Source organism: Pleurodeles waltl, chromosome 11 (genome assembly GCF_031143425.1).
Source record: "Pleurodeles waltl isolate 20211129_DDA chromosome 11, aPleWal1.hap1.20221129, whole genome shotgun sequence".
Classification (NCBI taxonomy): domain Eukaryota; kingdom Metazoa; phylum Chordata; class Amphibia; order Caudata; family Salamandridae; genus Pleurodeles; species Pleurodeles waltl.
In genome coordinates, this window is record NC_090450.1 from 4,789,756 (window position 1) to 4,816,210 (window position 26,455).

General features: G+C 49.4%; 1 protein-coding gene across 1 annotated transcript in view; it reads left to right on the forward strand.

Annotated features, from left to right (window-relative positions):
• Positions 1 to 26,455, forward strand: part of LOC138265210 (probable cation-transporting ATPase 13A4) — a 389,906-nt gene that overhangs the window by 226,054 nt on the left and 137,397 nt on the right. Inside the window, 3 exon segments of the mRNA XM_069212761.1 lie at positions 3,901 to 4,018; positions 22,105 to 22,229; positions 26,226 to 26,389. Of these exon segments, the coding sequence (XP_069068862.1) occupies positions 3,901 to 4,018; positions 22,105 to 22,229; positions 26,226 to 26,389 (407 nt within the window).

Here is a 26,455-nt window from a genome sequence, read left to right on the forward strand (position 1 = left end):
TCTGCACCCGCTTGAATCGCTGACCAAGCACGAGTTTGCCACCAGCCCCACAGGCAAATGCACATATTGTTTTGTTAAGATATGACTTGTTTACAGTTTTGGTTGGTCGAATGTTTACCGATGGACCTTGTATTGTGAGGGAAATGTTACGTATCAGTTCCAATGGGGATTAACAATTCCATTGCTATTAAATGTAAACACTCAATCAGCTGAGGGCTGTCGCATTCACAAGAGACAGGGAGGTTGTCCAATCCATGACTTAAGACGGTCCCTAACAAATACACAGTGATAACCTGGAATGTCAGGGGGGTGGGAACAATATGAAAAAAAGACATAGGATTGTGGCACAATTTCACCCCCGGAAAGCACACATACGGCCTGATATAAGGAAAGTGGAGCAGCACCTAGTGCAGCACCACTTTCCATGCGCCTCTTAGTGCCCCCCTAACACCACCTTGTGTGTGTCGTATCTAAGATGTGGCCCACCATGGTGTTAGATATGGAACTAGCATCAACATTTTTGATGCTAGTTCTGAGCTTTGCAAGATTAGCATAAAAAATGTTGGCGCTAATCTTGCAAAGCCTATTGAGGCCCATTGTAAACAATGGCGTGCCTCCTTTTAATGCCTGCACTGAATAGGCCTTAAAAGTGCCCAAAACAATATGTAAAGAAATCTCTTAGATTTCTTTGTGCCACTTTTTCGGCCCTCCTAACGGGGGAACGCCTCCTTTGCATACATTATGCCTGGCGCAAGCATAATGTAGCGCAAAGGTAAACAAAGTGGCGCAATGCATGCATTGTGCCATTTTGTAAATTTGGCGCAGCAATTTTGCCCGCGGGCCAAGTTAGCATAAGAAAACAATTGTGCTAATGTGCTGCAAGGAGGCGCCAGGGGCTCTCAAATCTGCCCCATAGTGTATATGTAGGAGACCCACCTTGTTGAGGGAGAAGGTCATATGCTTCGGAAGCGATGGAGGGGGCAGATCCTTCATACCTCTTATTCAGCCTTCTCTAAGGGGGCGGCAGTATGGATCAGGGCGGGAGTGCCATTCTCAGTCTTGGAATCAAAAATCAGCACACAGGGCTGCTATGTATTGTTGTGGGATACACTTGATGGCACTCCAATGGTACTAGGGAGTATATACGCCCCCAACGTGGATCAATAAACTTCCTTATCACATCTAAGTGTACTACTGCCAGAATGGGTCCAATATCACTGGATTGTGGGAGGGGATGTCAACGCAGTACTTGACATCTGTCTAGACAGATCACTACCCCCTCTGCCACACAACACTTCAATGAAGAACACTAGAGCACTAAAACTCTGACCTGAGAGTTGGTCACTTATTGATGCTTGGCATCTCCAAAATGCAGGGATGTGTGAATATTCATTCTACTCCCCCACACATCTCCTCCATACACAAAGGGACAGGATATTGTGGACAACATCTCTACATTCTGATATTACATCCACAACTTATCTGGGGAAGACACTGTCAAATCACAACCCCCTGGAAGTCAGAGTTAGCTGGGGCCATGTACCAATCCCAATACCTACATGGTGTATGTCACTACACCTCTTAGAAGACTCAGTGTTCTGGACTCTGTGTCAAATACGATCACTAATTTATTTTGCAAAACAACTGACACTGCCTCTTTGTGGCTAACAGAATGGCAGACATTCAAAATGATGCTAAGAGGAACTGCAATTGGAGCCATGGTGGGAGAGAGACAGACAGTGCTCAGGTACTTTACAAAGGGTGGAGGAGAGCTTGGGGGCACTGGAAAGAGCAGCAGTGAACAATGATGCAGACACTGATGGAAGCCAGTGTGGAACACACAGAATTGTTAAAATGCCTCTGCGTTATTGACTATAGGACATTTTTACAAAAAAACACACTTGCTGATAAATAGGAGGCACTGCTGACCCACTTAATACAGCCTATACCTTTGCTGATGCCTGTCCTTATGGTCACCACAATACACAACATGCAAGAAAACACCCAAATGGAGATCAACACCACATTTCATGATTTCTATCTACCCTCTGTACACCCCCCCAGCCAACGGCCCCCATGGCAATCCCAACCTTCCTCAATAAGGTGTATATGCCCAAAGTGACACTGTTGTAGTTGGACTCCTGCTCTAGGCAAGACTGCTGGTTTAGGGATGACAGTATTTTTGTTTGTATTCAACTAGGTCAATCCTACAAAAAGTCGCAACTGTCGTCCCAACCCTCCCAGCTCCCAAGCAGCACCTCACCAAAAACCCAAACAATAAAAGGTGATTTGTGGCAGCCTCCACGCATGGACTAAAGAGTATGACATTCCAGAGAGAGTCATGTTTAAAAGGAGATTACCCTTTACTCACATGAGCAATAAGTCTCATTCACACACAGTCAATGAAAGAGATACAGTAAAGTTTTGAATAGGTTTTATTAATAAGACTGCAATCTACTGTAAATTGCATGAGCTGCAATGAGTAGGATAATGCACAGTGCAAGAAGCAGAACTGTAAAGATGGGAGTCGTGAATACAAAGACTCCCACCATCTTGCAATAAACATAAGATGTAAAATAGGCCTTAATACCTGAGCATGATGAACCTAATCTCCAACCTAACGAGAGCTAGGTGCGATAGACTTAATCTGCCAGTACTGTGTCCTTGAGAAGCACCCCCAACCCTAGTTCCTTGGAATGAGGTCTCTAGATCAGAGCCCTGAATCTAGGCTACTAACAGCTCTAGATCACAAAGCCACTGAGGCAACACCCATCCCTTTAAACATAGGGCAAGCAGTTCCGCTGCACCCCACGTCATTCACCCTCTGACTAAACCCTAAAAAATACATGGTTTGGCTGTCAATACTGCTGACTAGCATTGCCATTCACAAACTACACCCATTCACATTGTGTGAAGCAGGAGCAAGTCTGGGGCGATCTTAGACGTAGCAGCTGCCTGGGATAAAGAAGAAACGCATCAGGAAGCAGTTGAGAAGTACTACCGGTCACAAGGATGAGGTGTCAGGGCTAGAGCTGCTGACTCTGGAACTGGGGGACCAGGTTTGAGTCACAGTGTCGGCTCAACATCTTGTAATTCTGGGCAAATCACTTAGGGCCTAATTTAGATATTGACGGATGACTTACTTCATCACAGTTGTGACAAATATCCCATCTGTTGAAATCCAAATCCCGCTGAGTCCTATGGGATTTAGATTTCAGTAGAAGGGATATCCGTTACAGTTGTGACGAAGTAACTCGTCCATCAATATCTAAATCAGGTCCTTGTTCTCCCTGTGCTTTATAAAAAGAGTGTGTCCTTGTGTAATGTAAATGGGGCTCACGTAAAGCGCTCCAACACCTTTGGATCGAGTTTGAGCTATATAAATCTGAAAATAAAACCTCCCATGGAAAGAGAGCACACCAGCAGCAGGACAGAGGAGCTGCCCCGAGGACGTTCACTGTATGAGCAGTGTCCTGGTGGCCGGCGAGTAGGGTGCTGTGCATGCTGCCTGCGAGGGAAGAGCTGATAGGCAGAGATTACATCTGGGGCATGCCTGAAGTAAGCAGCATCTCAGTAGCAGGGGAAACAAGATTAAAGTACTGAATTGGAACAAGAGACTTTACTTTTATAGGTTTCTTTTTTTAGAAAACAAGAGGACTTGATTTACATTAAAGCTCATAGGAGTACACACTTTACAATCCCTTCCCACATAAATCACAACAATTCACACCTTAAGTAAATTAAATTCACTTACTGTTGCCAGACATATCCATCTCTGCTAGACAAGAGCTAAAGCTGTCTCCAACTAGACCTAAGAGTGATGTCTACTGATCTTGCAGAGTGAAACTGGAAGTTCCTGTGATATAACTAACAGGATTATCATTTATGATTTCTTTCCAGTCCCTTCAGATTTTTCAAGCGAGCTCCAGCTTTACACCATGCAGGGGTTCCGGGTCATTGGCCTGGCCTACAAAGCCTTGCCAGCAGGGATGCATGCTGAACTGACCCGTTTAACAAGGTAAGAGAGTGCAAAGTCCTTCAGACTTCTAAACAAGAATTATTTCTGTCCCTTTTCTGTTTACCCGTTTCAGTCCTATCCATGAAGAAGCAGCTGGGATGATTGCATTTAAAGTATATGGAAAAAGAACATTAGTGTATATTTTGTAGCCTTTTAACTGACTAATATGAAGTGATATGACCAGTGCTGGAAATAAGGGTGATGCATCTGAATTCTGGATCTGGCAGCTATTATTGAGCATGATCCAGCACTGGTGTAATGTCTTGTGTCCCAATACAACCGGGTGACACTAGGACACATTCAGCAGAGCCTGAACTTTGTGTGTTTTCTATTCAGAAAGACAACCAGAAGTGGAGAGGGAGGCCTCTTGGTTTCAGTTCCAGCTGAGCACAATACAAAGTGCACCACTTAAAGGGATATCAGCCCTTCTTTCTTGTTCACGTTTCATTGTAACCTAGGAGCACGGTGGGGTCCTACATCTTGACTCCAGGAAACAGAGACGCTTGGATTGTCACTTCACAAGTGCTTAAGAAATAATCAATAATTTGGAGATTCTTTTCAGATTTTTCTCAAACCTGCTGCGGGGACATATTTATGCGAGGCCCCACCGGTGCGTCACTCTTTTTGACTCCCCGGCAGCTCAAGCCTTTCAACCATATCTATGAGGCTACGCAAAGCCACTTTGCTTGGCTTCATACATATGGAGTAAGAAAAAGCAGCACAAATCGTTGCGTTGCCTTACTCAGCACCCAGGAGGCATTCCCATGGGCACTGCAGTAGGTTTTCCCGTGCAACAGCCATGGATTTTGATGATGCCCCAGATTTACTTAATCACGTAACCCTGAGGCAGTGCCAAAACCTCACGCCTCCACAGAGCAGGCGTAACAAGGAGAAATACTTTCATTACTCCTCGTTGTATCCTTTTTTCATATGTGCTGCATTCTGCAGCACACATAGAAAGAGAAAAACGCATGTCAGGATTGTTTTTGTGCAGGAAGGTGCCCCTCCCTGCCCAGGAACAATCCTGCATGCAATGCCATGATGCAAGGGTACCTGTGTTGGCATTAGGCTGCCAATTGTGTGCCAGCTATTGGGGAATGGACAAGAGTGCACCGTATCGCATAAACATGGTGCATTCCTGCCTTTTCACATTGGCGTAGGGCAGCGTAGCAAGAAGACCTGCGGGCTGCCCTACACCAGTTACCCATGGTATGGCTCCTGTATGTACAAGATAGGTTTGCCCAGTAAGGAGGTTGGATTGATCTGTCTCAATGACTAATAATGCTAATCATTCATTTAGAACTTTCTTTAAACTTTACAGTATTTATTGCTACTCGAAGGAGCACCATTAACAGACTTCGAATAATGGAAGATTGAGTGAGAAAAAACAGGAATGGTCTGCACCTAGGCCTTGAAGTGTTAATGAAGCTCCTTGACGCAAGTTCATAACTCACTGAGTTCTATTTCACAGATTATAACTTGTGACCCCTAGGTAACACGAGACTCTGTGCAGAAAAAGCAGTAATCCATGAGCTTTCTGCCTAAAACACAGAGCAGTGACTTGCGTGTTACGTGTTGTGCCCTGCAGCAGGCACATTAACACTCTATGCTCGTTTAGTGGCCAGAGCGCACACAGATCTGACCGCCAAGTGCATTAACCACCAGAGTTATCTTACTTTTATTGTGCCCCAGAATTTGTTGGGTGCACACAGTTGTCTGCAGCAGTGCCCTTAACCTGTAAAATATTTTAAAACGCAGTCAGTGCGTTAGCAACTAAGTAAATCAGAATATATTTACTATCATGTACTATCATGTTTGTCTTTGTTGATGATTTCTTCTGGGTGGAGCTTTTGAAATATATACGAGTACACTGACTGTCAGATGCCGAATGACTGAGCCCCTTGTAGCTCGACCCCCATTTCTGCTGCCATTCAAGGTCCTCCATACTATGGGATCCCACAGTAATGTTTTACTATTTCCAGCACTGAATATAGCTATACTTTTTATCACACTTTCTGAGGGATCCATGCAGTGACTGCATGTAGCCATCATGTGGCTTTGAACTACTGATCAGGGTTTCATTACTCCAGGGCTTTAAGAGGGGCAGGTTCTCCGGGTCCAAGTCCTGGCAGCAGTTGAAAGCTGACATTGAAACAGGTCCCTATGGGGCCCTACATTCTCTAAACTTTATAGTGAAAGGCACCGAACAGTGGACAATTAGGACAAACCATGCCAGTGCGCTGGCTGCAGTTTTCATTTCATCTTAAACTTTCTTTTCCAAGAGGATTTCCTTTTCTCAGGATGTTGGTTTCCTGTAGAATTCTTTGCACACAGCCCATTATTCTTTGATAGCTTGTGCTGTGAAGTAGGGGGCATATTTACGGCCCCTTGTTGCATCTTTCATGCACCACGCAACGCGCAAGACAAAATGGACTTATGAAGGTCCACAAGGCCGCCTTGTGTGGCCCTGAGTGGCTTCATAGATCATGAGTAAAGCAACACAGCGTAAATCACTGCCTTGCATTGCTCTGCCCCAGGGAGGCATAATATGTGCAGTTTGCTTTGTTGTTCCCACGCAACATCCATGGATTTTGACGGATTCCCTGAATTGCCAGATGCGGTAGCCCAGGGAATATGCAGGAACCTACGCCTTCCCCAAGTGAGGCGTAACAATGAGAAACATCTTTATTCCTCCTCATCTTTGCCTCTTTTGTGTGCTGCATTCTGCAGAGCACATACAAAGAGGGAAAAGCCTCAGGGAAGTGTTTGTGTCCAGGAAGGGATAACAATCCTGCTTACAGTGCAGGAACCTGTGCACCAAGCTCCAAGGGTGAGTGTCTTAGCGCTAGGCTGCCCATTACGCGCCAGCGCTGAGGAAAGGACAAGAACGCACCATATAAATAGGACACATTCATCCCCTTTCCCTGTGATGCTGCGCACTGCGGCAAGGGGACACGCACCACCACTTTGCCATAGATATGGCCCTAGGTTTCTGCGTGAGTCAGGTTGTGAACGGGAACCGCAGCACATTTGAGGGCTCTGGACTAATCACAAGACTTTGCAGTGGGTTGGGGTGAATTTAAAATAGTGTAGTTTTATATATCTCTTGGGTTTGAATAGAGCTTTTATATATTTTATTTAATTTGGAAATTGTTAGGCTTAAGGCTAATATTCATCTAACTCAATCTAATATCATTACAGTAAATTTACATGAAAGGTTATCTTTAAGCTTATGGTGAGTTTTCATAACAGGGGTTGTCGTGATGGATGCAATTAACACAGGTCCCAGGCGGGTAGCATCACAGCACTGAGTTATTCATTCATTCTGACTGTTGTACAGTAAAAAGCACAATAACCCCTCGCAGGTGCAAGGTAGAATGGCTAATGTTTCTTTTTAAATACTTGCAGATTTCACAATTGAGTTTGAAATTAAGTTAATTAAACTTGAAAATAGATATTTCAAACAAAGAGATGCTTTTGACCCAAGGATTCAAGGTGTCATATTGCACAAAGTGCTGGGAGTGCACCAGATTGATACTGTAGAAAGGACCACAGCTACTTCCACGGCTCTTCTGTAATAGAAGTAGCGTTGGGCTATCTTAAGCGTGCATTCTCTCATTTGCATGGAGGCGTGGACGGATGCAAATGAGGGAAATTCTTTCTGATGGGGGTGCAGAGAAAAGCAGGCCGCATGGAGGGGGCACACGGTCAGATTTACAAGGCCCGAGTGTCACTTGAGCGTCACTTTTTGTAATGCTCCGGTGGCGCTAACAACTTCTCCATATTTACAAGGAGGTGTAACGCCACTTTTGGTGGCTTTATGCCTCCTTGTAAATATGGGCCCTTCTGACACATTTTTGTGCGTCAGAGGGGCGTGCAGTAGGTGTCGGTGTGGGCGTTCCACCGCAACATACATTGCTTTTGATGCTGCCCCAGATTTACAAGAATTTGTAAATCTGAGGCAGCACCACAATCTAACGTCGAACGAGGAGGAATACTTTAATTCCTCCTCGTGTTTTGCTTCGTCTATGTGTGATGCAGTATGCAGCACACCTAGAAGAAGATAATGCCACACCCTTGCACTATGGCGCAAGGATGCCTGTGTTAGTGAAGGCTGCTTAAATTAGCGCCAGCGCAGGGGGAAACGCAAGGATGCACCATATTCTTGTAAATTCGGTGCATCCCTGCATTTCAAAACTGGTGCGGCGCTGATAATTTTGGCACAGCAGCACGCTGCACCAGTTTATTGTAAATCTGGACCAAAATGTGCAGACCCACTGGCATGGACAAAGGCAGTCCCATGAAACTTGATTACTTTATTTGTGTATTGAAATTGTCAGACCTATCTCAAAGGAGCACAAAATAGTTTCCCAGAAGTAGAGTGGTACATGAGATCCAAATACCAGGACATAAAACCAGGAAGTACTAAGGAAGGTTTTTTTCCATTACGCCCCTTTTGACTTTTTCACAATGCATATGTGTTGGGGTGCCCCTTGAGAACGAAGGATAAGATGCGTAACCCTCTGAGGTTGGAATCAGACCTCCAGCTGCCATCTTCATCGTCCAGCACCTCTCACCTCCCAGGTTTGTACCTCAACTCATGGATCCTTCACTCCTCTTAACACAAGAGATGGCCCATCTTGGCCCACCATCTATGCCTTGTGATACCTCCACCGTGACCATGGACATGGTCCGGAAGCCAGAAGCTGCTGTTCCACGCCATTGGTAAAGGGAGACCACCCCCAGACCAGAGAGGGCCCACAGCCCTCCAGCGCAGCCCCAATGATTTCCCGGATCAAAGGGCCACAGTTCCTGCCATATCTCCCTACTTAGGTGGTCTTACTGGAAGAGAAGACCACAACAAAGTTATCACTCAGGGCACTTGTCTCTCAATAACCCTCAGTGCGTCATCAGAATCCGGGGACCGCCTACCTAAACAAGGGCTATGATTTCAACTTCAAAACAATACACACAAATTCACCAAACAAATATTCAAATATTTAAGTGTTTTATTTAATCCACAATCAAATATAAAAATAGTTTTCACTTTTGGTTCTTTATTTGTATATAACTACTTTTAATCTATTAATGTTTAATATTCTTTATTTTGGTGAAACATTTGCGTGCCCCCTGAGTAGGCCTCGTGGACTCCCTGGGGTCTTCGCACCTCAGGTTAAGAACCACTGCGTTAGCACTCCCCCCTGAGAGGAGAGTTCTCCACGGATGGGCTCAGTTGTCATTAGATGGCCTGTGGCGTGTCTGTTCCACTGGGCGGCCCCCCCAGGCCAGGAATCGCGTTACACAGTCCTGTGGACAGGGAGTGCGTCCTCGTGAAAAGATGTGTAGGAGCGAAATGCGACCTTACTGCTCTGTTTGCGACAACCAGGGACATCTTAAGGATTTGGGGCCCCTGCCCCAAAAGTGTTTTGGGGTTCCCTTTGTGGACCAGGTTTGCATTTATGATCCAGTTTCAGCTCTTTCAAGCCCCCTGTGGCCCGGTGGCGGCCAGTCACAGACACACGCGTCCAATCTCTAAATGCGTTTCCATCTAATACTCGGGGACACTGGCCTGTGTTCTCAATATTGTAACGCAGCAGCCGCTCATTAATATTACTGGAGATAAACCACCCGCATTAAAAAATAAAGTAAAGGAAAATGGAATTTAAAACGATCCGTTTAAGAATTATCGAAGATCATCAGCTCAAGCCTCTCTGCAGGACGGAAGTGGCTCGAAGGGGAGGGGGGGCTGAAGGGCTGGGGCCCGGGGCCAGGGCCCACTGTGCCCACGCTTAAGACGCCTCTGGCTGTAAGCCTGCAGCCTCCCCCCGGCTGCCACCCAGAAGCCTGGAGCCTCCCCCCGGCTGCCACCCAGAAGCCTGGAGCCTCCCCCCGGCTGCCACCCAGAGGCCTGCATCCTCCCCCCGGCTGCCACCCAGAGGCCTGGAGCCTCCCCCCGGCTGCCACCCAGAGGCCTGGAGCCTCTCCCCGGCTGCCACCCAGAGGCCTGCAGCCTCTCCCCGGCTGCCACCCAGAGGCCTGGAGCCTCCCCCCGGCTGCCACCCAGAGGCCTGGAGCCTCCCCCCGGCTGCCACCCAGAGGCCTGGAGCCTCCCCCCGGCTGCCACCCAGAGGCCTGGAGCCTCCCCCCGGCTGCCACCCAGAAGCCTGGAGCCTCCCCCCGGCTGCCACCCAGAGGCCTGCATCCTCCCCCCGGCTGCCACCCAGAGGCCTGGAGCCTCTCCCCGGCTGCCACCCAGAGGCCTGGAGCCTCTCCCCGGCTGCCACCCAGAGGCCTGAAGCCTCCCCCCGGCTGCCACCCAGAGGCCTGGAGCCTCCCCCCGGCTGCCACCCAGAGGCCTGCATCCTCCCCCCGGCTGCCACCCAGAGGCCTGGAGCCTCTCCCCGGCTGCCACCCAGAGGCCTGGAGCCTCCCCCCGGCTGCCACCCAGAGGCCTGGAGCCTCCCCCCGGCTGCCACCCAGAGGAATGGAGCCTCCCCCCAGCTGCCACCCAGAAGCCTGGAGCCTCCCCCCGGCTGCCACCCAGAGGCCTGGAGCCTCCCCCCGGCTGCCACCCAGAGGCCTGGAGCCTCCCCCCGGCTGCCACCCAGAAGCCTGCAGCCTCCCCCCGGCTGCCACCCAGAGGCCTGCATCCTCCCCCCGGCTGCCACCCAGAGGCCTGCAGCCTCCCCCCGGTTGCCACCCAGAGGCCTGGAGCCTCCCCCCGGCTGCCACCCAGAAGCCTGCAGCCTCCCCCGGTTGCCACCCAGAAGCCTGCAGCCTCCCCCCGGCTGCCCCCCGGCTGCCACCCAGAGGCCTGGAGCCTCCCCCCGGCTGCCACCCAGAGGCCTGGAGCCTCCCCCGGCTGCCACCCAGAAGCCTGCAGCCTCCCCCCGGCTGCCACCCAGAGGCCTGGAGCCTCCCCCCGGCTGCCACCCAGAGGCCTGCAGCCTCTCCCCGGCTGCCACGCAGAGGCCTGGAGCCTCCCCCCGGCTGCCACCCAGAGGCCTGCAGCCTCCCCCCGGCTGCCACCCAGAGGCCTGCATCCTCCCCCCGGCTGCCACCCAGAAGCCTGGAGCCTCCCCCCGGCTGCCACCCAGAGGTCTGCAGCCTCCCCCCGGTTGCCACCCAGAGGCCTGGAGCCTCCCCCCGGCTGCCACCCAGAAGCCTGCAGCCTCCCCCGGTTGCCACCCAGAAGCCTGCAGCCTCCCCCCGGCTGCCACCCAGAGGCCTGGAGCCTCCCCCCGGCTGCCACCCAGAGGCCTGGAGCCTCCCCCCGGCTGCCACCCAGAGGCCTGGAGCCTCCCCCCGGCTGCCACCCAGAGGCCTGCATCCTCCCCCCGGCTGCCACCCAGAGGCCTGGAGCCTCCCCCCGGCTGCCACCCAGAGGCCTGGAGCCTCCCCCCGGCTGCCACCCAGAAGCCTGCAGCCTCCCCCCGGCTGCCACCCAGAGGCCTGGAGCCTCCCCCCGGCTGCCACCCAGAAGCCTGGAGCCTCCCCCCGGCTGCCACCCAGAGGCCTGCAGCCTCCCCCCGGCTGCCACCCAGAGGCCTGGAGCCTCCCCCCGGCTGCCACCCAGAGGCCTGGAGCCTCCCCCCGGCTGCCACCCAGAGGCCTGCATCCTCCCCCCGGCTGCCACCCAGAGGCCTGGAGCCTCCCCCCGGCTGCCACCCAGAGGCCTGGAGCCTCCCCCCGGCTGCCACCCAGAAGCCTGCAGCCTCCCCCCGGCTGCCACCCAGAGGCCTGGAGCCTCCCCCCGGCTGCCACCCAGAAGCCTGGAGCCTCCCCCCGGCTGCCACCCAGAGGCCTGCATCCTCCCCCCGGCTGCCACCCAGAGGCCTGGAGCCTCTCCCCGGCTGCCACCCAGAGGCCTGGAGCCTCCCCCCGGCTGCCACCCAGAGGCCTGCATCCTCCCCCCGGCTGCCACCCAGAGGCCTGGAGCCTCCCCCCGGCTGCCACCCAGAGGCCTGGAGCCTCCCCCCGGCTGCCACCCAGAAGCCTGCAGCCTCCCCCCGGCTGCCACCCAGAGGCCTGGAGCCTCCCCCCGGCTGCCACCCAGAAGCCTGGAGCCTCCCCCCGGCTGCCACCCAGAGGCCTGCATCCTCCCCCCGGCTGCCACCCAGAGGCCTGGAGCCTCTCCCCGGCTGCCACCCAGAGGCCTGGAGCCTCTCCCCGGCTGCCACCCAGAAGCCTGCAGCCTCCCCCCGGCTGCCACCCAGAGGCCTGGAGCCTCTCCCCGGCTGCCACCCAGAAGCCTGGAGCCTCCCCCCGGCTGCCACCCAGAGGCCTGCAGCCTCCCCCCGGCTGCCACCCAGAGGCCTGGAGCCTCCCCCCGGCTGCCACCCAGAGGCCTGGAGCCTCCCCCCGGCTGCCACCCAGAAGCCTGGAGCCTCCCCCCGGCTGCCACCCAGAGGCCTGCATCCTCCCCCCGGCTGCCACCCAGAGGCCTGGAGCCTCTCCCCGGCTGCCACCCAGAGGCCTGGAGCCTCTCCCCGGCTGCCACCCAGAGGCCTGGAGCCTCCCCCCCGGCTGCCAGACACCCAGAGGCCTGGAGCCTCCCCCCGGCTGCCACCCAGAGGCCTGGAGCCTCTCCCCGGCTGCCACCCAGAAGCCTGGAGCCTCCCCCCGGCTGCCACCCAGAGGCCTGGAGCCTCTCCCCGGCTGCCACCCAGAAGCCTGGAGCCTCCCCCCCGGCTGCCACCCAGAGGCCTGCAGCCTCCCCCCGGCTGCCACCCAGAGGCCTGGAGCCTCCCCCCGGCTGCCACCCAGAGGCCTGGAGCCTCCCCCCGGCTGCCACCCAGAAGCCTGGAGCCTCCCCCCGGCTGCCACCCAGAGGCCTGCATCCTCCCCCCGGCTGCCACCCAGAGGCCTGGAGCCTCTCCCCGGCTGCCACCCAGAGGCCTGGAGCCTCTCCCCGGCTGCCACCCAGAGGCCTGGAGCCTCCCCCCCGGCTGCCAGACACCCAGAGGCCTGGAGCCTCCCCCCGGCTGCCACCCAGAGGCCTGGAGCCTCCCCCCCGGCTGCCACCCAGAGGCCTGCAGCCTCCCCCCGGCTGCCACCCAGAGGCCTGGAGCCTCCCCCCGGCTGCCACCCAGAGGCCTGGAGCCTCCCCCCGGCTGCCACCCAGAGGCCTGGAGCCTCCCCCCGGCTCCTCCCCCCCGGCTGCCACCCAGAGGCCTGGCGCCTGCGGGGGAGGATCCTTTCCCTGGGTTTACAGTGGAACAAACTACAATTCACCCCTTGACCCTCAAGCGCCCACAGTCTGACAGAGTCAACTGCTCGTAAACTTGGAGAAAAGACACCGTGAAGAAAGTGTGGGAGGCCTTCAGTTGTGATGAGTGCCCGAAAAACCTCATCGACGGAGCTTCCCTTTGACTGCTGCCTGCGGAGCTCACTCATTTAACCATGAAGTATTCAGGTGTCTCATAAAGTTCCTCCATGTCTCTCCCGTAACGGGAACAGCGCCTATTTGTCGGAAGCAAGATTGCGAAATTGGGGCCAGGCACAGCTGGTCTGCCAGGAACCCCCGAATATTACACAAGCCAGGAGCCTTAAATGATGCAACACATTCTATAGTCTGCAATTATGTTTCATCTCACAAACAGCAAGTGTTGCCAGATATAATCCCTCCGACTTGCTGGTGATACATACAGCAGGCACTTGGTGAAAGTCCAGTCCCACCTGTGTCACATTGACAGAAAAATAACCAATGTTGCTGCTGTTCGTGCTTTAGAATGAGCAACGGGCACATCGGGTATGGGTGGGCACCTGGGAGGAACCCAGCTTGCCAACAGGCATTTAGAGCTGTCTTGGGGTCGATGCTACAAGCTTGCGGTGGTAGGAATGGTCGCATCAAAAGAAAGCCTGGACACCACAGACCATTGATACTGCGAGTTTGTGTAGATTGAGGGTCTGATCTGGAGACCATTTCGAGTGGCCGGAAATATGGTTCATAGAGCAACACAAGGATTACAATTTGCTGTTTAATCTCAGTGAACCGTGTGCAGGTAATGATTGTAACTCTGATAATCCGTTGGGAGACTAACCAAGTTCGGCGGTATGCAAGTGACATCATGGCCTGTGACATCACATGACATCGCAGCGTGACACCGCGCCTGGCATCACAACCCATGACCTCACATGAAGTGACATCAGATCTTAGGACCTCACACATACGTTTAACAGGTCTACCATCAGTACCTTCGAGCACATTACAACATTTAACAAATGAGAATTTGATTCGGAGTCTGGCGAGAAAAGTGACACGAACACAATGCACAATCCGGACCTCAGCTTAGATTTCTGCTTTGTGTAGCCCCAGTTTTGAAGTAACATCAAAGGTTAATATGTCTCCTTCAAAGCATGTCACGTGACACACAGATGACAGATTGTTATTTTATGTAGATGGGTAAGCGGGCTACTGCATTTAGCATGGAGATCCTTTTGTTACATACTTCTAACATGGCATAGTGAGCTACGAAGGACATGACTCCTACACCGTGTAACCCTCACTGTCCTATGTAACACGTCATATACATTTATCCACACACATATGATTAATTGCCACTGTGCAATGTGTACATGTGATGGAAAAGCGCTCATACACCCTGCATTTGGATGAGCAGCGCTGTAAAAGAAATAATAGAAAATAGTCATATTTAAATTATTTGTGTAAATACTTCGACCCACCAACACATCTGATATTCCTGCAGTGCATGCTTATTTCTCATATTCAGGGGCTGATCAAAGTCAGACACACGCCTCCCCGAAGTACCCGTGAAGTAATCTCTAGCTGGCGCCTTTGTCTCTCCTCAACGCATCAAGGTGTTAGGCTTCAGAGAGCTCCCGGCCAGTATACTCCAATGAAAGGAGGCCTGGTGGCCACTTTAACTTCAGCCTTTGTTTTGGCCTCAGCGGGCCTGGTGGCCCCTTTAACTTCAGCCTTTGTTTTGGCCTCAGCGGGCCTGGTGGCCCCTTTAACTTCAGCCTTTGTTTTAGCCTCAGCGGGCCTGGCGGCCCCTTTAACTCCAGCCTTTGTTTTGGGCTCCACGGGCCTGGTGGCCCCTTTAACTCCAGCCTTTGTTTTGGCCTCAGTGGGCCTGGTGGCCCCTTTAACTTCAGCCTTTGTTTTGGCCTCAGCGTAACTTAAAATAACAAAGCCTGACATTGCTTCTAGAACAAAAGCAGGCGACTTCAAGGCACTGCTGAATGTGTCCCAGTGTCTGAAAATTACACCAGAATGAGTTCAGCATACAGGGAGTGCAGAATTATTAGGCAAGTTGTATTTTTGAGGATTAATTTTATTATTGAACAACAACCATGTTCTCAATGAACCCAAAAAACTCATTAATATCAAAGCTGAATATTTTTGGAAGTAGTTTTTAGTTTGTTTTTAGTTTTAGCTATGTTAGGGGGATATCTGTGTGTGCAGGTGACTATTACTGTGCATAATTATTAGGCAACTTAACAAAAAACAAATATATACCCATTTCAATTATTTATTATTACCAGTGAAACCAATATAACATCTCAACATTCACAAATATACATTTCTGACATTCAAACACAAAACAAAAACAAATCAGTGACCAATATAGCCACCTTTCTTTGCAAGGACACTCAAAAGCCTGCCATCCATGGATTCTGTCAGTGTTTTGATCTGTTCACCATCAACATTGCGTGCAGCAGCAACCACAGCCTCCCAGACACTGTTCAGAGAGGTGTACTGTTTTCCCTCTTTGTAAATCTCACATTTGATGATGGACCACAGGTTCTCAATGGGGTTCAGATCAGGTGAACAAGGAGGCCATGTCATTAGATTTCCTTCTTTTATACCCTTTCTTGCCAGCCACGCTGTGGAGTACTTGGACGCGTGTGATGGAGCATTGTCCTGCATGAAAATCATGTTTTTCTTGAAGGATGCAGACTTCTTCCTGTACCACTGCTTGAAGAAGGTGTCTTCCAGGAACTGGCAGTAGGACTGGGAGTTGAGCTTGACTCCATCCTCAACCCGAAAAGGCCCCACAAGCTCATCTTTGATGATACCAGCCCAAACCAGTACTCCACCTCCACCTTGCTGGCGTCTGAGTCGGACTGGAGCTCTCTGCCCTTTACCAATCCAGTCACGGGCACATCCATCTGGCCCATCAAGACTCACTCTCATTTCATCAGTCCATAAAACCTTAGAAAAATCAGTCTTGAGATATTTCTTGGCCCAGTCTTGACGTTTCAGCTTGTGTGTCTTGTTCAGTGGTGGTCGTCTTTCAGCCTTTCTTACCTTGGCCATGTCTCTGAGTATTGCACACCTTGTGCTTTTGGGCACTCCATTGATGTTGCAGCTCTGAAATATGGCCAAACTGGTGGCAAGTGGCATCGTGGCAGCTGCACGCTTGACTTTTCTCAGTTCATGGGCAGTTATTTTGCTCCTTGGTTTTTCCACACGCTTCTTGCGACCCTGTTGACTATTTTGAATGAAACGCTTGATTGTTCGATGATCACGCTTCAGAAGCTTTGCAATTTTAAGAGTGCTGCATCCCTCTGCATGATATCTCACTATTTTTGACTTTTCTGAGCCTGTCAAGTCCTTCTTTTGACCCATTTTGCCAAAGGAAAGGAAGTTGCCTAATAATTATGCACACCTGATATAGGGTGTTGATGTCATTAGACCACACCCCTTCTCATTACAGAGATGCACATCACCTAATATGCTTAATTGGTAGTAGGCTTTCGAGCCTATACAGCTTGGAGTAAGACAACATGCATAAAGAGGATGATGTGGTCAAAATACTCATTTGCCTAATAATTCTGCACTCCCTGTATTTCTGTGGGGCCCAACTTTATGGTGAGGGAAAGGGCGTCCACCTTGTGAAAAGAGTGGGTAGAAGCCGTCTGACTGCATACACCTGGACTTGTGCCTTGCTGATAATATATGAAACAGGAGCAGCCCCTCGGAGTGTCTTGTGGCAAAGAGTGGAGACTGAGAGGAGGTCCGCAAGGGGGTAAGTACTCTGATGAAGGAAAGTGCAAGTACTTTTTTTCTAAATTTTGCAGTCCTGAAGGATTTACGTAGGATTGTGACCATTAGAAAGGGGTAGGTGATCTATCAAAATACTCTACTATGTACCTCTGTCACCGTACGGAGAACTGTCAGTGGAGAGGCTAGTCCTTTATCAGAGCTTACTTCACATGCGACCGCCTTGGAAGAGGTCTTATTGGAGGGGTCAGTCTCTCCTCACTGCTTACTATGCACACCTTTTGCACTGGGTAAAGGTGTCAGTGGAGAGGCCCCTCCCTTTTCTTACTCTACTACGTACAGCTGATGCTCTGGGGACAGCTGTCAGTGGAGAAACCAGTTCTTTCCCACATCCTGCCATGCAAATTGGTCATCCAAGACAGAGGTTTCAGCGAAGATGCCAGCCCTTCCCTACAAACTATTACACACCCTGATCATGCTGGGGGAGGTCTTAGTGGAGAGCTGGTCTCCACTCACACCCTACGTTGCACACTTGTCCCCCCAGGGAGAGGTCTCAGCAGAGAGGCCAGTCTCTGCTCACACCCTACGTTGCACACTTGTCACTCCGGGAAGAGGTCTCAGATGAGAGGCCGGTCTCCGCTCACACCCTACGTTGCAGACTTGTCACCCCGGGGGAGAGGTCTCAGCAGAGACGCCGGTCTCCACTCACACCCTACGTTGCACACTTGTCACCCCAGGGAGAGGTCTCAGCAGAGAGGCCGGTCTCCGCTCACACCCTACGTTGCAGACTTGTCCCCCCAGGGAGAGGTCTCAGCAGAGAGGCCGGTCTCCGCTCACACCCTACGTTGCACACTTGTCACTCCGGGAAGAGGTCTCAGATGAGAGGCCAGTCTCTGCTCACACCCTACGTTGCAGACTTGTCCCCCCAGGGAGAGGTCTCAGCAGAGAGGCCAGTCTCTGCTCACACCCTACGTTGCACACTTGTCACTCCGGGAAGAGGTCTCAGATGAGAGGCCGGTCTCCACTCACACCCTACGTTGCACACTTGTCACCCCGGGGGAGAGGTCTCAGCAGAGACGCCGGTCTCCACTCACACCCTACGTTGCACACTTGTCACTCCGGGGAGAGGTCTCAGCAGTAAGGTTGCTCTCTACTCACACCCTATCATGGGCACATGTCAGCATAGAGAGAGTTGTCAGTGGAGAGGACAGTGTCTCCTCACACCCTAGCATGTCACCTGTTATCCTGGGGGGACACCTCAGGAGAGGGCTGTCCTTCCTACACCCTACCACCACACTTGTCATCCTGGGGTGAGATGTCACTGACAAAAACAAAGGCGATGTCACAGTCAGGAATAGTTATTATATTTTACTTTACATTTTTTTAAAAACTTTAGAAATTCACTGAAAAAAACAAAGATTAAAGTGACATCATAGTTAGGAAGTGTTATTATATTTTACTTTACATATACAAAAGCCCTATTAATACACTGAAAAAACAAAGGTTAATGTAACGTTATAGCTTGGTGTGATTAAAACATCTGTTTTTTGTTTAAAACAAAACTTGGAATTTCACTGATAAAAACAAAGGTTAAAGTGACATTATAGTCAGGTGAATATGTCAGTGACAACATAATGCTTTGATCTAAAAAACACTAGAGAAATTCACCAGTTATAGTTAGTTGAGCTAACTATAACTTGGACTCCCATCATGCACTGCTTATAACCTCACATATTACATCACTCATGGCACGTTACGTGATATACTCTATGACAGGGGTTCCCAACCTTTTGACTTCTGTGGACCCCCACTTTATCTGTACTAGAAGTCGGGGACCCCCACTGAAACATTATTCGAATTCGGGGACCCCCACAATGAGTCATTACTGAAAGCTGGGGACCCAATTTGTGAATTTTATTAAATTTTCTAAGCAGTCACAGACCCCCTGAGGAGGCTTCGCGGACCCCCAGGGGTCCCCGGACCACAGGTTGGGAACCACTGATCTATGGCATCACTGATGGCATCTGAAATTACATCATTGATAACCCCACTGAAAGGGAACAGCTTTCACCAATGTCAACATATACACACTGATAAACACCCGCACAACTACAAATTAAAGTGCCACTCAAAGAGAAGGAATTGAGAGAAAATTAGTTTTATTTCTTTCTAAAGGAGCCAACACAATGCCCCTTTCTGATCTACAGTAGCAGCAAGAAAGACTAGTGGAAGATTATTCTGCCTGAGGTTAGTTGTTTAGGAATGCCACTGAAATATGGTTTCTTCTTCCCGTTGTTTCCTCCAATTTGTTGTGCTTGGATAAAAGTTGCAGGGGATGGACGCATGTTTTAGGTCTCATCTAAATATTGTATACACTGTAGACTGTCTTAGAATATTAAAATGATATTTGATCATTTGGCAGTGTTTAGTTATGTCACAGGTTGGTGAAATTGTTGACTGATAGGAATACATGGCCCATATGTACTATCATGTGTACCCGCAGGCATAGAACGTGTAAAGCCCTTTAATACATCACCCCCTACCCCCCCTTTACCAGCAAGTCAGGATTGACAGCAAGACAGCTGCCTAATATCCCAGGCTTTAAACAAGATGTAGTGGCAGGTACCTGTGTGAAGAGTGGTATTACCACGTACCTGCGATAGTGATGTATAACATGACACAAACATGTTCACATACTAACACATTCATAGCTCCAAGGAGCCCCACTGTTATGTGCGATAACTTCAGCTAATGCTGGCTTTATATCTAACTTGGCTTTACCACTGGATTTTTTAGTGCAAAGTTGCAATGTTAATACCCCAGCATATAATGTAATAAATGTGAAAAAAAGTCAGGACTGACTGAAAGTGAGACAGTTGCCTTAGGGATAGTTAGCAGGCCTGAATGTGCACCACCTTAACATAGTCAGCCAAGGCACACATAAAATCAGCGGTATGCATGCTTAAAGCATCATCCTTTAGGTTCCTTGGGATGCAGGGGTATGAAAACATCTGGTGGACCACCACCACAATGTCATAATATTCAGTAAGAAATAGGCGATTTATCCCAACCTTTGTTCATGAATTTGTTTATGAAAAGCTTTCAATATAGCACTCTTGATTTTTAAAACCACTGATGGTCCTGTAAGCAGAGTGAGTGTGAGAGTTCATGAGATGTCTGAGAGTGTAATGAGATGTGACTAAGTGAGTATTAAACAGACGTTATATACTTGAAAGAGTCTAACATGAGCCCATTGGACACACTGTCAAAGGATAGATGCGACATATCCTACATTACTTCTCTTTTAATTTAATCATCTGCTTTATAGTAATCACTGCAAAAAAAAAAAAATTTCAACACGGGAAAACACATTATTTGTCCATTTTGGGGGTTAGGTGTGTGGATTAGCCCTGGGTGGAGAGAACAGAGTCCGGCTTTGCGGAATTCCACGGAGTTGAAAAAAAACTTAGTGGAATTCCGTGAAGCTGGAACCCCTTCCGTACCCCGTGGAGTCTGAAGGTAATAAAAGCTGCTGTTTCAGGTCTCTTGTCCCGGGGCAGGGCGGTGCACAAGAGGCCTGAAATGGCAGCTTTCTTTTCCTGAATTCAGGGCAGGGCCGTAGGCAGAAAGAGCTGCCAGGCCTATTGTGAACCGGCCTGCCCAGGGTCATAGACAGTGAAAGCTGCAGTTTCAGTCCTTGTTTGAGCACCAGGGCGCACAAACAATGACAAAACAAAGAAATGGACGAGGACTTACCTGAGGCTTCTCGGGGGTCCTCCTCTCCTTGTCGTTCGATAGCAACAATGAGTCCTTTCCAGTGGCTGCCTCCTGTGCTCCGGTGCGTGTGCTGCACAGCGCAAGCACAGACTGTCTGCTCTTGCTCTGTGCAGCCCATACTGGGCTGAAGCACGCACCGGATGAGCTCCACTCCACTCCACTGGGGGGGGCTAGTGGAGTTTTTTGGATAACTGCACTCCAAGCAGATTGCGTAGTTCCAAAAACTCTGTTAGCTCCGCCAGTGGAGCAGAGCTCCCCGCACACCACTAATCTGGGTAAATTCTGATAAGCACTGATTTCAGAAGGATTGGAAAAGACTGAGAAAACACCACTGAAATCCACAAATCAAATTCAATGCTGAAAACAGGGCAGCCCAAATATAACAGAAGCATAAACATGATCTTGCTCCAACAGTAATTTTGCCAATTATGGTGCCGCTCATCACCATAATTGTACAGATTCACCTTCTGGATGCTGATGACTCCAAAGAAAAGATCCACATCTGCTATGATCGTGTAAAATTATAGTCATGGCCAGTATTTCGAAGAAGTCTCACCTGAGGCTTCCACCCTCATAGGGATCCATCCAGGAAGCGGTCCCAAACAGACCAAGCACACAAAGAAAACGCATGCCAAGTCCACACAACGTTACCGCTGGCGCCATCTCACAGCAGACACCTGGCGTGAGACCTTCTCTCGGAGAATTATGTCATACATGCCAACACATCTGATTCAGACGGGAGACTCCTGATTTTTAAAGCCAAACATGACTGTATTTTACCTTTCTCCTGTCTAAAATTACCACTATTTCAATGAAACTCAATGTAGAAAATGAATTAGCCCTATTTATTTCTGAAACCCTCCCCGTTACGCAATAGCCAATGCTGGCATGTATGCTATGATAACGGAGTCGCCTTACTTAAAACATATACAAAAATAATACAAAAATTGTCATTCTCAGATTTGACTTCCCCACCTTAAAGTAGAAACATACATTCCTAAAATATTTTTTAAAATCCTGAAAGATACTGCCATTACCACATTTGGCACCCATATCATGAGACTGAAAGGTTCAATGCCCATTGCACGCCTGACATAAAGCAGTCAGCACTACATTACTGAGACCCTACAAGAGTCCAGCACATACTGGTGACCAGCTCTGTATTTTATTTCTAGCCTCTGTTTCAGAATTCCTACCAAACATTCACCATCATCCCATTTGACGTGGCCCTTCTCCAATCACAGATCACATAAACTTGCTTTCTTGTGGCCACGCCCCCAGTCTGGCCTGCTCTATGTTGGCTCCCTACAGTGACCTCTGCCTGTTTCTTGTCCCTAAGGGAGGAAGTGGAATCCAACCTGGAGTTCCTTGGGCTGTTGGTGATGGAGAACCAGCTGAAACCTGAGACCAAACCTGTGCTGCAGGAGCTCCTGGAGGCCAGGATCAGGACGGTAATGGTGACAGGTATACCAGCGGGATTACCGCCTTCTTTGTACATATGTGGTTTATTGTGGTTTAAATGCAAGAATCAGGTCAATAATGGTGACAGGTATACCAGCGGGATTACCGCCTTCTTTATACATCTGTGGTTTATTGTGGTTTAAATGCAAGAATCAAGACGGTAATGGTGACAGGTATACCAGCTGGATTACCGCCTTCTTTATACATCTGTGGTTTATTGTGGTTTAAATGCAAGAATCCGGTCAGTGTTGGTGACAGGTATACCCGCAGGATTAATGCATTCTTTCTACATCTGTGTTTTATTGTGGTTTAAATGCAAGAATCAGGATGGTAAGGATGACAGGTATACCAGCTGGATTACCGCCTCCTTTCTACATCTGTGTTTTATTGTGGTTAAGTGCCAGAATCAGGTAAAAAATGGTGACAGGTATACCAGTGGGATTACCACATTCTTTGTACATCTCTACTTTATTGTGGTTAAATGCAAATATCAGGACAGTAACGGTGACAGGTATACCAGTGGGATTACCACATTCTTTATACATCTCTGCTTTATTATGGTTAAGTGCAAGAATCAGGACAGTAACGGTGACAGGTATATCAGCGGGATTACTGCCTTCTTTATACATCTCTGCTTTATTGTGGTTAAGTGCCAGAATCAGGTCAAAAATGGGGACAGGTATACCAGTGGGATTACCACATTCTTTGTACATCTCTGCTTTATTGTGGTTAAGTGTAAATATCAGGACAGTAATGGTGACAGGTATACCAGCGGGATTACCACATTCTTTGTACATCCCTGCTTTATTATGGTTAAGTGTAAGAATCAGGATTTTAATGGGGACAGGTATACCAGCGGGATTACCACATTCTTTATATATCTCTGCTTTATTGTGGTTAAGCACAAATATCAGGACAGTAATGGTGGCTGGTATACCAATGGGATTACCACATTCTTAGTATATCTCTGCTTTATTGTGGTTAAGTGCAGATATCAGGACAGTAATGGTGAGAGGTATACCAGCGGGATTACCACATTCTTAGTATATCTCTGCTTTATTGTGGTTAAGTGCAAATATCAGGACAGTAATGGTGAGAGGTATACCAGCGGGATTACCACATTCTTTGTACATCTCTGCTTTATTGTGGTTAAGTGCAAGAATCAGAACAGTAACGGTGACAGGTATACTAGCGGGATTACCTCATTCTTTTTACATCTCTGCTTTATTGTGGTTAAGGGCAAATATCAGGACAGTAACAGTGACAGCTATATCAGCGGGATTACCGCCTTCTTTATACATCTCTGCTTTATTGTGGTTAAGTGCAAGAATCAGGACTTTAATGGGGACAGGTATACCAGCGGGATTACCACATTCTTTGTACATCTCTGCTTTATTGTGGTTAAGTGCAAATATCAGGACAGTAACGGTGATAGGTATATCAGCGGGATTACCGCCTTCTTTATACATCTCTGCTTTATTGTGGTTAAGTGCAAGAATCAGGACTTTAATGGGGACAGGTATACCAGCGGGATTACCTCATTCTTTTTACATCTCTGCTTTATTGTGGTTAAGGGCAAATATCAGGACAGTAACGGTGATAGGTATATCAGCGGGATTACCGCCTTCTTTATACATCTCTGCTTTATTGTGGTTAAGTGCAAGAATCAGGACTTTAATGGGGACAGGTATACCAGCGGGATTACCACATTCTTTGTACATCTCTGCTTTATTGTGGTTAAGTGCAAATATCAGGACAGTAACGGTGACAGGTATATCAGCGGGATTACCGCCTTCTTTATACATCTCTGCTTTATTGTGGTTAAGTGCAAGAATCAGGACTTTAATGGGGACAGGTATATCGGCGGGATAACCACATTCTTCTTACACATGTGCACAGTAGCGTTTAAACTCAAGAATCAGGACAGTAATGGTGGTAGTTATACCAGTTGGATTACAGCATTTGTTGTACAAAGGTGCTTGATTAGGGCTAAATACAAGAATGCAAACTGTAATGGTAACAGCTATGAAAGTGGGATTACTGCCTTTATTTACACATGCACTTGGCAGAGGTTCAAGGCAAGAGTTAGGACAGTGTGATTACTGCCTTCTTTGTGCACACACCCACTACATGGGATACATTTGAGAATCAGGACATTAATGGTGACAGTATACCAATAGGATAGTCCCTTCTCTGTGTGCATGCATTTACATGGGCGTGCTCCTGGGAATGTTTATAAACCACTTAAGAAAGTGAGCCTCCAATTTAGGCACCACATGGAAAACCTTGTCAAAAAACAAACCCCAGGTTTCCAGTGCTGCTCATTCCAATAACTAAAAATACAGCAACAAGATTGCCGAATGGAATGCTTGAATCTTTCTCAAACATTGGCAATCACTCTTGGCTGCATCCCAAACCATTATTACTCGAGCAGTATGCCACCTTAGTTTGGGAACAGCTATATGCAAACTAGCAGTGGCCCTTTTCCTAATGGGAACAGTCCATCCCAGACTGGCAAGCCAGGTCCTCCCAAAACAGAATCCAGGCATCCTGGGGCCGATATTACCCTGTAAAATCACTCGGACCACATCGCAGTCCACCACTATTTGGCACACTGTGCCGCCTCAGTTTGGAGCCCTCCATATGCAAATCAGTCTTAACCCTGATCCCCATGGGAACAGTCCAGTCTGAACTGCCAAGCCAGGTCCTCCATGAACTGGAACACAAGCAACCCAGGACCTGTTTCGCCCCAGTTTGGGCTCATCAGCCTTATGTTGCTTGATTCCTGTGGTGCAGTGAGCCCGTGACCCCCGTCTGGGCATACCCATCACACACCTAGAGCATCAAATGCGGCAACAACAGGGTGATGGATGGAATGTTTGAATTCATCTCAGCTTCTGGCAATTGCTCGGGCCACATCTCAATCCATTGTTTTTTGACCACTGTGTTACCTCAGTTTAGACCTAGCCATTTGCAAATGAACCCAAATCCTATCTCCACGGGAACAGTCCACCCAGAACTGCCAAGCGAGGTCCTCCCTGAACTTTAATACAAGCAACCTAGGACCAGTAGCGCCCTGATGATCACTAGACCGTATCCCAGTCCTTTGTTATTTTTCACAACCAAACACATAGTAGATGTGAGATGAATAATGCAAACCGGTATGTTTTGGATTCTAAAACACATCATTTACAAATGGTACAATTAGTGCAGACATTATTTTCAAAGTGAGTTTGTGCACCTTGTATTGATAATACATTATGGCCCTCATTACAACCTCGGCGGTCTTTGCAAAAGACCGCAGAGGCTGCGGGAGCCAGAATACGGCCAGTGCTACCCGTATTTCTGGCTCCCTATTAGGACTTTTCCGCTAGGCCAGAGGATGGTAACAGTGTTACCGTCTGCTGGCCCAGTGGAAAAGTCACATCAACATTGCTGCTGGCTCGTAATAGAGCCGGTGGCAATGCTGATGTGCAGCGGGTGCAGTAGCACCAGTTGCACATTTCACTGCCCGCAGTTCGGGCAGTGAAATGCGTGACGGGGCTATGCCTGGGGCCCCTGCACTGCCCATGCCAAGTGCATGGGCAGTGCAGGGGCACCCAGGGGCATCCCAAGTCCCCTTACCGCCAGCCTTTCCAATACGGTGTCTACCGCCATGGAAAGGCTGGTGGTAATGGGAGTCGAAATCCCCAGGACAGCGCTACTTGCAGCGCTGCCCTTGCGGATTCCAAAAGCCGGGACCTCCATGGCGGTATACCGCCGGTCCCGGCTGTGTTACAGCGGCGAAACTGCTGCAGTCATAATATGGTGACTAGTACCGCCAGGCTGTTGGCGGTACTAGCGCCACTGAAGCCCTGGCGGTCACCGACCGCCAGGGTTAAATGAGAGCCTTTGTGTATGACATGATCCACATTAAAACACACCATTTTGATGTTTGCAGCTGGAATCTATGTGACCGTTTATGGTATATTTAAGATAGCTTGTACTCATGTTCCTCAGGTGACAACCTTCAGACGGCACTTACAGTTGCAAAACATTCTGGAATGATCTCTGAGTCCAGCACCACCATCCTGGTCACTGCGTGTGGACCTGAAGGCTCCAGCCTGCCGTCGGTCACCCTATGCGTGGTGGACTATATGAAGAACAAGATGAATGGAGTTGGAGTAAGCAATGCCTCGTGGTATACAAATTTTAGGGGAGGGAGTAATTTACCGTTGTTAGTTATTAAC